The sequence below is a fragment of the Nannospalax galili genome, unplaced genomic scaffold, assembly GCF_000622305.1.
Source record: "Nannospalax galili isolate Female #2095 unplaced genomic scaffold, S.galili_v1.0 scaffold1138, whole genome shotgun sequence".
NCBI lineage: Eukaryota > Metazoa > Chordata > Mammalia > Rodentia > Spalacidae > Nannospalax > Nannospalax galili.
The window spans coordinates 1,210,879-1,224,118 of NW_008342297.1; the positions used below are offsets into that span (position 1 = coordinate 1,210,879).

The 13,240-nt window shown below is 45.6% G+C and overlaps 1 protein-coding gene across 1 annotated transcript in view; it reads left to right on the top strand.

The window, feature by feature from the left end:
* The first annotated feature begins 1,746 nt into the window (after positions 1-1,746).
* The window catches only part of LOC108491093, a 17,730-nt gene continuing 6,236 nt past the window's right edge, over positions 1,747-13,240 (top strand). Inside the window, 1 exon segment of the mRNA XM_029565926.1 lies at positions 1,747-1,777. Coding sequence (XP_029421786.1) covers positions 1,747-1,777 — 31 coding nt within the window.

Here is a 13,240-nt window from a genome sequence, read left to right on the forward strand (position 1 = left end):
AAGTCAGATCATTTGAAGAAATTATCTATCACTGTTACTAGCACATAGTAAGTCTGGAAAGCAATTTTTTTTACATTTTTAAAATTATTTTTGCTTTATGTATATGAGTGTATTGCCTGCATGTATGTAAGTGCACAGATGTTGTGCAATGCCATGGAGGTCAGAAGAAGGCATTTGAGCCCCTGGAACTGGAGTTATGGATGGTTGTTAGCTGCCATGTGGGTCCTGGGAATCGAACCCAGGTCCTCTGCAAGAGCAGCCAGTACTCTTAACTGCTGAGCCATCTCTCCAGTCCCCAAAGCACTTTTTTAAAGACAGGGTTTCATATAGCTCAGGTTGGCCTAGAACTTACTACGCAGCCAAAGATGACCTTGAATTTCTGATTCTCCTGCCTCCACTTCCTAAATACTGGGATTACACGTGTGTATCACCATGCCTGGTTTTTGCTGTGCTGGGATCAGCCCAGGGTCTTGGGCATGCTGGGCAAGCACTCTCCAAACTGTTACATCCCCAGCCTAAGCGCCTGTATTTTTTTTTTAAATAACTTTATTATTTTTATTTTATGTGTATTCATGTATTGCCTGGATGTAGGTAAGTGCACCTGTGTTGTGCAATGCCTGCGGAGGTCAGAGGAGACTGTCAGATGCCCTGGGACTAGGGTTACAGACAGTTGTTAGCTGCCATGTGGGTGCTGGGATTTGAACCCGGGTCTTCTGCAAGAACAACCAGTGTTCTTAACTGCCGAGCCATCTCTCAAGCCCGCGCCTGTATTTTTTTTTATAAGCCTTATTATAGAGTTGTTTGATTTTTCTTTGTTTTTGTTTTTTGAGGCAGGGTCTCCCTGATGCCCCAGCTGGCTTGGAACTCCCTATGTAGACCAGGCTGGACTCCACCTCACTGAGCTCTATCTGCCTGCTTCTGCCTCCTGAGTGCTGGGATTAAAATTTTGCACCACCACACCCGGTATTAGAATACTATTTGATTTTTTTAAAACATGACCTCAGGACTGGGGATGTAGCTCAGTGGTAAAGTGCATGAAACCAGACCTTCTCTAGCCTCCAAGTGCGTACCTGATTGCACACACATAAACACACACACACACATGCACACACACAGTATTCATATATAATGCACATATACCATAGACACATAATTTTTTTATGTTATTTAAGATTTAATGCCATATGCAGGGCGTGGTGGCATGCGCCTTTAATTCCAGCATTCAGGAGGCAGAGGCAGAGGCAGAGGCAGGCAGATCTCTGTAAATTCGAGGCCAGCCTGGTCTCCATAGCAAATCCAGGCCAGCTGGGGCTACAGGGAGACCCTGTCTCAAAAAGACCAGAAAAAAAAAAAAAAAAAAAAAAAAAGGAAAATTGGGGCCAGCAAGATGGCTCAATGGGTAAAGCGCTTACAGGAAAGCCTAATGACCTGAGTTCAATTCCCAGAACCAGTACTGAAATATGGAGTATGAGGCACAGAAGAATGCCACATAGGAGTCCTTTATTAGCCAGCGATCAGAGAGGGGCTAACACCCCGAAGAACTGTCAACCCCAAGGGGAGGCAGAGTGGGGTTTATAAAGTCTAAAACCACAATTACATCATGCCAGGGGCAAAGCCAATAACTATAGTTAAATTAGATCACCATAGTTACACCAGACCAGAGGCAGATCAGTTAACGAAGAAAGTTTTCGGTTAACAAAAAAAGTTTTGTTTAGGAAAAACAAGTTTCTCACTACTGCAGAAACAATGAACTCCGTGGAGATGCAGGTTCGGCCAGGTAAGAGGACATGCTACCGGGCTAGTCGGAAAAACAACAGGTGCAGCCTTCATGCCCAGCTGGTTGCAGTAGCAGTGACTGGTAGAAAAACAGCGTAAAGTAAAAGTCAGCTAGAACAAAATGGCGTCAGCTTTGCTATTTCAATGTAAAAGCTGAAGAACTGATTCCACATAGCTGTCCTCCAAACTCCACACTTACTCTGCACACCCCCACCACACACATACACACACACACACACACACACACAACAACAACAACAACAATAATAATAATAATAAATCCTTTTTAAAATTTTTGTCTTTATGTAAAAAAAATTTTTTTTGTTTTTTTTTGAGACAGGGTCTCCCTGTAGCCCTAGCTGGCCTGGCACTCACTACATAGACCAGGCTGGCCTTGGTCTCACAGAGATCTGCCTGCCTCTGCCTTCCAAGTTCTGGGACAAAAGGCATGTGCCACCACACCCAGCTTATTTTCTTATTTTATGTGTATGAGTCTATTGATTGCATATAATTGTATGTAATTGTACCCATATCGTGCAATGCCCAAGGTCAGAAGAAGGTGTTGGATCCCCTGGAACTGCAGTTAGGACAGTTGATAGCTGCCATGTGGGTTCGGGGAATTGAACTTGGGTGGTCTGCAAGAGCAGTGCTCTTAAGCACTGAACCATCTCTCTAGTCCCTTTTTTTTTTTTTTTTTTTTTTTTTTTTTAAGGATCTTTTAAGCTAGTCATATGGTTATTCTACACAATGGCTCTTGGCTTGTCCTAAGCATACTTCTTTGACTAGTTCTGGCTAATCAGACACGAGAAGTGAGATGTACAGCATCTGTGCACCACCACGCCTGGCATTTATTTACTTATTTATTTATTTATTTATTTATCTATTTACTTATTTATTTTATGTGTATGAGTGTATTGCTTGCATGTAAATGCACCCGTGTCATACAATGCCCACAAAGGTTAGAAAAGGGCGTCAAATCCCTGGAACTGGAGTTGTGGACAGTTGTTAGTGCCACGTGGGTCCTCTGCAAGGGCAGCCAGTGCTCTTAACTGCCGAGCCCAAAGGAAATAAACGCCAGGGCTGTGGCTCAGTTGGTAGGGTGCTTGCCTACCATTCATATGACCCTGAGTTCATCCCCATCACTGAAAGAAAGGAAAAAAAAAAACAAATAACAGATTTTTGTCCTTGCTGACTGTTTAAACATGTGAACGTCTTCGAAAATTGCTGTGTGAGTCACAATGACCCCTCCCTTTCCTGAAGATGATACAACCTCTGTCTTCTAGGGAAGGAAGAAAGAACATTTAGCCTTTCAGCTCTCATGGCTGCCTATGCCAACAACACCTGTGTGGACATGACCCATGGCATGTTGGAGCCAGAACCAGAAGTCACTGCCCTGTTGTTTCTAAAAGCTCATGGTCCTTGTCCTTTGCCACAGGCCTATGTCCTAGGGGACAAATACTGTTGTTTGGTGTTGAAATTAGTCATATCTGACTCTCAGCCAAAACGAACTGAACCCAGCCAACCCGAACAAGAGATGTTGGGAAAATCCTTACTGCAGCTTAACCAGGTGGAAACTGACTAAAAAGCTTCCTACAGCAGCCTAGTGAATAAAGACGTGGTATGACTTTGGTGGGGATGCAGCTATTAAACTGAAAATTATGTTTTCAGTATTAACTTTTTTATATTTAAATCTGTACAGCTATTAAAATTGTGTGTAAGGATATAACAAATTAGCCGGGCATGGTGGCACATGCCTTTAGTCCCAGCACTTGGGAGGCAGAGGCAGGCGGATCTCTGTGAGTTCAAGGCAGCCTGGTCTACATATCAAGTTCCAGGTCAGCTGGGGCTAAAGAAAAACCCTGTCTAAAAAAGACCAAAAATAAAAAGTGCCCTTTTGCCCCTGCATGGGAAACTAAGGCACAAAATATGATTTGGGGGTTTTTTTGGTCTTTTTGTCTTGTTTTGTTTTGTTTTTTTGAGACAGGGTCTCCTTTTAGCCCCAGCTGTCCTGGAACTCATTATGTAGACCAGGCTGGCCTCGAACTCACAAAGATCTGCCTGCCTCTGCCTCCCAAGTGCTGGAATTAAACTTGTGTGCCACCACGCCTGGCTTTTTTTGTCCTTTTTAAGACAGGGTCTCCCTATAGCCCCAGTTGGCCTGGAACTCACAGAGATATGTCTGCCTCTTGCCTCCCAAATGCTGGGATTAAAGGCATATATCATCACCACACCCTGCCTTCAAAATATGATTTCTTAAAAGGAAACAATATTGCCTGGCATAGTGGTGGCACACACCTTTAGTCCCAGTGCTTGGGAGGCAGAGGCAGTCGGATCTCTGTGACATTGAGGCCAGCCTGGTCTACATAGCAAGTTCCAGGGAAACTCAGTGGTTAAGCACACTGGCTGCTCTTCCAGAGGAACTGGGTTCTGTTCCCAGCACCTATATGGCAAGTAACAATCATCTGTAACTCCAGTTCCAGAGGCTCTGACACCCTCTTCTGACCTCTGCAGGCACTGCATGACATGAATGCACTTACATGCAGGCAATACACAAATTTTTAAAAAATACGTAAAGTTAAAAAAATTAATTTTTTTGGTCTTTTTGAGACAGGGTCTCCCTGTAGCCCCAGCTGGCCTGGAACTCACTTTGTAAACCAGTCTGGCCTTGAACTCACAGAGATTTGCCTACCTCTGCCTCCCAAGTGCTGGAAAAAAAAATTTTTTTTAAATAATAAAATAGGGGCTAGAGAGATGGCTCAGCGGTTAAGAACACTGGCTGTTCTTGCAGAAGACCCGGGTTCAAATCCCAGCACCCACATGGCAGCTAACAACTGTCCTTAACTCCGACAGCCTCTTCCGTCCTCCAAGGGCATTGTATGACACAGGTGTACTTACCTACATGCAGGCAATACACACAAAATAAAAATAATAAATAAAATTTTAAAAATAATAAAATAAAAAAAAATAGGTTTGCCGAAAAAAATATTTTAAAGAGTTCTACTTTCTTTAAAACAAAAAAAGAAAGAAAGACATAAATCTTGTGCTGGGCTTGTTGGTCTATGCCTATAATCCCAGCACTTGGGAATCAGAGGCAGGCAGATCTCTGTGCAATAGAGGCCAGTTTGGTCTACATAGAGAGTTCCAGGCCAGCTGGAGCTATCTCAAAATAAATAATACTATATCTTGTATAGATATTGATTGAAGTGTGGTAATTTGGAGAGTAATTTTATCTAGAAAAGGGAATTGGGGGGAAACAGATACAGGGTCCTCTTGGACATTTTCCCATTGTTCCTGTTAGCCTTCCAATGGTGTCATAGTTTAGAAAAGTTATACTATACAAGTATGTCTAAAGAGCCTGGAGTTACCTAGCCATTGACACACACATGTAATATCAGCACCCTGTGGACTAAGGCATGCATATAATCCCAACACTCAGGAGGCTGAGGCAGAAGGATCTGGAATTTGAGGCCAGCCTGGACTAAATGAGACCTTGTCTCAAAAACCAAAACCAAGGAAGGAAGGAAAGAAAGGAGAGAGGGAGGAAGGGAGGGAGGGAGGGAGGGAGGGAAGGAGGAAAGAAGGGGAAGGGAAAGGGAGGAAAGGGAGCAAAGAGAAGGATGGGAGAGAAGGGGGAGCCTATTGTTCTGAGGTAGGGTCTCTCCCTGAGGCTGGTTTCCTTGACGAGGCTGGAAGCCTGGGAGTCCCAGCAATTTTCCAATTTCCTCTCTGCTCAGAGTTGAGGTTATAGGTGTCACAGGACACCAAGCTTGTTATGCAGGTGCTGGGATTTGAACTCTAGTGCTCATGATTGCACAGCAAGCTCTCTTAACCACTGAGCCACCTCTCTAGCCTCTGTGTTTTTTGAGACAGGGTCTCATATAGCCCAGGCTGGCCTTGAACTTGCTATGTGATCAAGGTTGACTTAGAACTCCTAATCTCCCTGCCTCCTGCTAAATTCTGGGTAACAGGTATGCATCACCACACCCAGCTGACCTTCAGCATTTTAAATATGTTGATGGGACTCCCAAAATAAAATTGCCCTAGAAGGTACGGTGGTTACTAATGATCCATGTTGTCTTGCCACTAGACGTCTTGTGGAGTGACAATGAAGAGGCAGCATTTGGGGCCGGGGTGAATGAGAAACAGCATAAACTTCATCCCCATCCTGCACTGAAGAGTCTAGGACTCAGACAGCCCAGAGAAGGAGCAACCATTGGTAGAAATAAATGCTCAGCTTTTCTGAAATGCCACAGAACCAGCACTAGGGGGCAGAAGAGAGCTGAAACAGCATGGGGCGGGCACCTGGAGTGCTCCCGACTTCCCCAGCCCCTTACAACCCTGCCACCAAGACTGTCCCAACTGGATTCAGAAGATGCCATTTATCCAAAAGAAATGCAACTAAAAGTAGCTTCACCAATTCCTTCCAATGAATATTTATTATTTTTATTTTATGAGTGTATTGCCTGCATGTATGCCAAATGCACTCATGTAGTGCAATGCCTCTGAAGGTCAGAAGAGGGTGTCAGATTGCCCTGGAAGTGTAGTTATGGGTGGTTGTTAGCTGCCATGTGGGTGATGGGAATTGAATCCAATCCTCTGCAAGAGCATCCAGTGCTCTTAACCACTGAGCCACTTCTCCAGCCTATTATTATTATTATATTATTTTGTATGTGTATTGCCTGCATGCATGTAAGTGCACCAGTGTTGTGCAATGCCCAAGAAGGTCAGAAGAGAGAGTCAGATTCCCTGAAGCTGGAGTTACAGGCCATTATGAGCTGCCCAACAAGGGTGCTGGGAACCAAACTTGGTCCTTTGCAAGAGAAGCAAGTGCTCTTAACCACTGAGCCATCTCTCCAGTTCCTACAACATATTTTTGATGCCTGTAATCCCAGCAATCAGGAGACTAAAGCAACCAGATTACTATGAGTTTAAGGCCAGCTGGGCTACATAGTGAGACAGTCTCAAAAAACAAACAAACAAAAAAAAAACAGGCTGGAGAGATGGCTCAGCAGTTAAGGGTGCTGACTGCTCTTGCAAAAGACTGGGGTTTGATTCCCAGCACCCACATAGAGGCTACAAACCATCCTTAACTCCAGTTCCAGGGAAATCTGAAGCTCTCTTCTGACTTCCACGGCATTGCACGACACAGGTGCACTCACATACATGCAGGCAATACACTCATACACATGAAATAAAAAAATAAAAAATAAAATTTAGCCGAGCGTGGTGGCGCATGCCCTTAATCCCAGCACTTGGGAGGCAGAGGCAGGCGGATCTTTGTGAGTTCGAGGCCAGCCTGGTCTACATAGTGAGTTCCAGGACAGCTGGGGCTACAAGGAGACCCTGTCTCAAAAAGACAAAAAAAAAATTTTATTTATTATTTGTATGTGTATTGCCTGCATGTAAGTAAGTGCACCCGTGTCGTGCAATGACCGAGGAGGACAGAAGAGGCTGTCAAATCCCCCGGAACTGGAGTTACAGACAGTTGTTAGCTGCCGTGTAGGTGCTGGGATTTGAACCCAGGTCTTCTGCAAGAACAGCCAGTGTTCTTAACTGCTGAGCCATCTTTCCAGCCCCCATCTCTTTGTAATTTTTTTAAAATTACGTTTATTTTGGGGATACACACTCACTTGTAGGTCAGAGAACAACTTGCCAGAGTCACTTCTCCCCTTCCATTTTGTGGGTACTGGGGATTCAGGGGTTGAATTCGGGCTGTCAAGCTCAGTGGCAAGTGCCGTTACCTGATGAGCCATCTTGCTAGCTCCAACTTTGGGATTCTATCCAATGGCAATGACTGATAGCTAAGGACTCCCAGGAGTGACAGGGAGGAAGGAAACAGGAACATTCCATGATAGAGATCCACCACAACTTCAGCTGAAGCTTCTCAAGGCTGGTCTGCACATAGACCCCTTAGGCCACCACATGGCCAGGCCTCTGAGGGGCCTAGGACAGCCCACCTCCCTGGGCTTTCAGATAGCTCTACATGGTGGCTCACAGCTGCTTGTTAGGCCACTCTGGGGAGTGGCCAGTGGCCCTGGAGATAAGGGGGAGGACCCCAAAGCTGACCTCAAGGCTGGGTAACCAGGGGAGAAATGGGGAGCGCTGAAGCAGCCCCTTTGTTTTAGAGATGGGGTGGGAGTTGTGCTCTTAGTTCTGTACCCCTTCTGTGGGAATTTGGGTAGGCCCCAGAATTCTATTTGCATCAGGGACCTGGTTTCTGGGAGATTTAAGATGAAGGAATTTATTTTGACTTGCAAATGTGTTCTAGTAATTTAAATAATATTTACGCCTCGTTGAAAGGGCAAATGAATTATGTAAGTTTTAGAATGAACAAAAGCTCCAAAGACAGACCATGCACTATGACCATGGAAGCCTCGAACACTGGCTACTCACTAGTTGTCTGATGGCATCTCCTAACTGGATGCAGGGTTTTTTGTTTTGTTTTCTGTTTTGTCTTTTTGAGACAGGGTCTCCTTGTAGCCTCAGCTGGCCTGGAACTCACTATGTAGACAAAGCTGGCCCTGATCTCACAGCGATCCCCCTGCCTCCTTCCCACCCCCCACCCCAGTGCTGGGACTAAAAGTGTGTGCTACCACACATGCCCGGCTATAACTGTATATGCTTTTAATATTTCTCTGTATATGCTTTTAATATTTTCTCTTATTGCAGGTGATGAAAGTTACTGGAGAAAAATGAGAAATTGCAGACATCCAAAAGATAAAAAACAAATTTGTGAAGCCAATAACCCTGCCCCCTTAAGACAATCTCGCAGGTTTTCCTTCCTTCCTTATTTGGGGGATGGGGGGGGGGGACGAGCAGAGAAGGGTATTTAAGATAGGGTCTCATGTAGCCCAGGTTGGCCTCAAACTCAATATGTAGAATAACATTGAACCCTTGATCTTCCTGCCTCAAACTCTCTAACACTGCCAGGTGGTCCAGGTCTGTAATCCCACCACACCCATCTACCAGTTTGAGATTTTATATGAACCCTTTTTAGTATCTGTTCCAAATATTTTTCCCAATCTGTGATTTGCTCTTAAAATGTTTTAGAGCAATTTTTTAAACCTATGTCTGTATTTTACACACAGCTATGGAATGTCTTTGCTGGCTTTTTTGTCTTTCTGAGACAGGGTCTCCCTGCAGCCCCAGATGGCCTGGAACTCTCTATGTAGACTACACCGACTTTGAACTCACAGAGATCCACCTACCTTTGCCTCACAAGTGCTGGGATTAAAGGCATGTGCCACCTGGCCCAGCTAGCTTACTTGCTTTTTTAAACTAGAAAGCATCTCTCTCCTTCCCCAAGTCAGATGTCAGTGAACCTATGTATGTCTCACCTTGGTCTCTTGCTCCTTGGCTCTATCTAGAGGTGAAAGTGAGAGACTAGCTCAGCATACCCCAGATACTAAGCAATCACCCAGCAGTGCTGTGTGGCCTCCCTGTCCCTCCCCATGTTCCCAAGGGCAATCTCCAGTCTGTCCAGGAAACCTGTGCTAGGAAGCTCTCTCAGCTTCACACAAAGGCCTTGGCAAGCCTGGTATGGTCTGTGCCCTATGAGGACTTTACCTTGGCGACCTAGACACAAACAACTCGGACCTTCCTTAGAGCTCTTCTGTCCTCCTCAACCCCCACAGAGCTGCACTCCTGACTGGCCTTTTCCAGCTTCTCCTCTGTGGGCAGCACCCAGGCCTGCCTCACCTTAAACTCCTTTATTTCCTGGAAGCTGTAGCGTCCTGGCTCTGGTGGGACTGCACAGCAAGAGAGCTCTCTCAGCCTCTGCCCCAAACCCAGCCTCATCCTCCATAGAAGGTAGGGTAGCAACAGGCTTGGTAACTCAAGAATGCCTTGGGGTCTCAGCCCCCACCCATGGGGCTCATTAACCTGTTTCTTCCAAACAAATCCAGTGTGTGCTCTAAGTGGAATTCCCACACCATCTGCTCCTGCATCCTGCTTTCTTTATCGTCTGTAGGGAAGATTTAAAGCCAAGTGTTCCCTCCTTAGAGTGCTGATATTCAGAGAGCCATTACTCACGTTCCTGGGGCCCTTGTCAGGTGTCCCCAAGGTGGCCTCAGTGGCAGCAAGGTGGGGGCTTGTGCTCTGGCATCCCCCAGGTGAATGAGGATGTAGGCAGCACACTGGTAGGGACCACAGAGCCCAAGAAAGCTCCAAGTCCACACACCCAAGAATGAAGGTGGCAGGCAGGAAGGGACCAGGGAGGGGCCAGACCCCTGGGGCAACATCTAGAGACAGCAGCTGGAGGAAGGGTGTGAAGGGGGGGTTACCATGGAACGCTAGGGTGTGCCCTAACCATGTTCACACAGGTGTGTGTAGAAGCAAAGTTCCAACCTGCTCTAAAGTGACTTCAGGTCTGTGATATCAGTTTACAAGACATACTGAGGGCTGGAGAGATGGCAGAACCATTAAAAGCTAAGGCTAACAACCAAAACAACATGCATTGATCCTGCAGGGGTTGAGATGGGCTTAAAGACCTGATATTATATTCTGTTATTCTATTTTCTGCTGTGTTCATTTATTTGTTTATTGGAAACAAAGTTTGGCTATATAGCCATGGCTAGTCCTCCAATTTGTGGCAATCCTCCTGCCCCAGCCTCTGATTTGCTGGAATTAGGCAGGATCTCATGTTGCCCAGGCTGTCCTCAAACTCCATATGAAGTTGAGGAGGTCCTTGAGCTTCTGATCCTCTTGCCTTTACCTCCCAAGTGCTGGGATTACAAGTGTGTGCCACCATGCCTGGCTTCGCACAGATTTTTTGTTTTATTTTGTTCTGTTGTTGAGGCAATCTCCTTAGCTTAAAAAAAAAAAAAAAAAGAATTATGTGTATGTGAGTTCCCTCGGAGGCAAGAAGAAGGTGTTAGATCCCCTGGGAACCAAGCTCCAGTTTTCGGGAAAAACAGCAAGTGCTCTTAATTGCTGACCCATGTCTCTACCCCCCACCCCCACTTTTTAATATGTGTGCATATTTTCACATAAATGTAGAGGCCAGTGGACAACATGAGGTGCCAACTTTAGGGACATTGTCTGCCTCTTTTGGGACAGTCTGCCATTGGCCTGGAGCTTACCAGTAAGGTTACACTGGCTGGCTGGCCAGCCCCAGGGATCCTCCTGGCTCTGCCTTTCAAAGCTGGGACTGGATTTCAAGCACACCCCTGATTTTTCATATGGTTGCTAAGGATAAGACTCAGGTCCTTGTGCTTACAAAGCAAGCACTTTATTGACTGAGCTTTTCCCCTAGACCCTTCATGCAGATTTTTATGCCATATGAAACTTAATGAGGGTAGAGATGTAGTTTAGTTGGTAGAAACTCTGGGTTTGATTGCCAGAACCACATGAAACCAGGCATGTGGACTGGGGCGATGGTTCAGTGGGTAACAATCCTTGCTGCACAAACAATAGGATCTGAATTTGAATCGCCAGAGCCCAAGTAAAAGGTGGAGTGTGCATACACCTATAGGTCCAGAGCTGCAGGGCAGAGAGACAGATGATCACTGGAGCTCACTGGCCACCAGCATATAGCTCCAGATTCAGTGAGAGATCCTGTCTCCATGGGATAAGGGTGGAGCGTGATAGAACAGAACACCTGATATCCTCCTCTGGCCTCTGTGTATTCATGCAGACATGCACATCCCCACATATAACATACACACACACACACTCAGCTCATTGAAGAATCCCTTCTAAAGTTCCACCCAATTCACATGAGGTAGAGCCCACCTAGAGGGTTAGGACAGAGAGTGGCTGAGTTGGGGCTGTGTGGGGAGGGTGGAGAGAGGTGGAGAGGCCATATGGCTGGAGGAAGTGAAGTGGTGGGGCAAAACTTTCTCTGTTAGTTACTTTTGATCAAAACACTTTGACAAAATCAGCTGGAGAGATGGCTCAGCTGTTAAGAGCACTGTCTGCTCTTGCAAAGGACCTGGGTTCAATTCCCAGCACCCACATAGCAGGTACAAACTGTCCTTAACTCCAGTTCCAGGGGAATCCAAAGCCCACTTTGACATGGGTGCACTTACTTACATGCAGGCAATACACTCATACACATAAGATTTAAAAAAAAAATACTTGACAAAAACAACTTTAGGAAAAGATTACTTTTTTTTAAACAAACAAACTTTTATTGATGGATAAAGAATCACATTCACACACATACGGGATTATACATACATACACATGTTCATGCAGAAAGACGAAGCTCTCAAGTGAAGAGGGGACCTGGAAACTCAAAATCCAACCTTCCCAGGGAGAGTCTGGGTTTTAAGAGTTTTACTGGTTTCTCTTCCCTTACTTTTGCATTGGTCGATTTAAACAAGGAAGAGAAGGCTAATAGGTCACATCCCCAAGCTGAGCTATCCAGGGCTACCGTACTCTAAGCAGGTCAGTTGTCATTAAAAAGTAAGGTCTTCCTGCCAGACCAAGAAGCAGGAAGTATGCTGTCTTTATTACTTCTTGGTGACTATTTGCTTACTAGGATTTAGTTCCTTACAGCATAAAACAATTTTTTTTTTTTTTTTGGTCTTTTTGAGACAGGGTCTCCCTGTAGCCCCAGCTGGCCTGGAACTCGGAACTCACTATGTAGACCAGGCTGGCCTTGAAATCACAGAGATCCACCTGCCTCTGCCTCCCAAGTGCTGGGATTAAAGGCGTGGGTGCTACCACACCCGGCTTCATTTCTTTTTTTAAAAAACAATTTATTGAGAATTCCATACATGCATATATGGTGTTTTGATCAAATCCATGCCCACTCCCTCCCTTCCAACGCCTCCCATATCTTCCCATCACTTTTTTTCTGATAACTTCATGTACTGTTTCTTCTTATTTTAATGGAGCTTTTGCTACTCTAACATTCCCCCCTCTGAAGAGGAAACTCTAAAATCTTTTAAGGATTAAGCTGGGCATGGTGGCACATGCCTGTAGTGCCAGCACTTGGGAGGCAGAGGCAGGCAGATCTCTGTGAGTTCAAGGCCAGGTGTGAGTTCAACTCACATAGTGAGTTCCAGGACAGCTGTGATGGATCCAAAGCCCCCAGAATAATGGATTTAAACTAAAATCCCCCAGGCCTGAGAAAAACTGTACAAGGAAGTAAAAATAAAAAATAATTCTGAATGCTAAGAACAAGCTGAGCTGACCTTTTTTATGCTCCTCTGCCCAAGCTGGAAATCATCCCAGAAATTCCCCCTACCTCTGCTTGGCACATAGCCGCCGCTTGTCTTTAAAAGAAACCTGTGAACTGGGCTCTGGACTTCTGTCCTCCGAGTGAGGTGGGAGTCCGTTTTGCAAAACGCCAATAAATCCTCATGCTTGTTGCATCTCCTGATTTGAGGACTGAGTTATTGGGGTGCGACCTCCCGTGAACGTTGGGTACCCCAGTCTGGGGGATCCAACACTTGGGGGGCTCGTCCAGGATTTGGTCACCCCCAGACCCATTTCCTCAGATCAGCAGGAGGTAAGA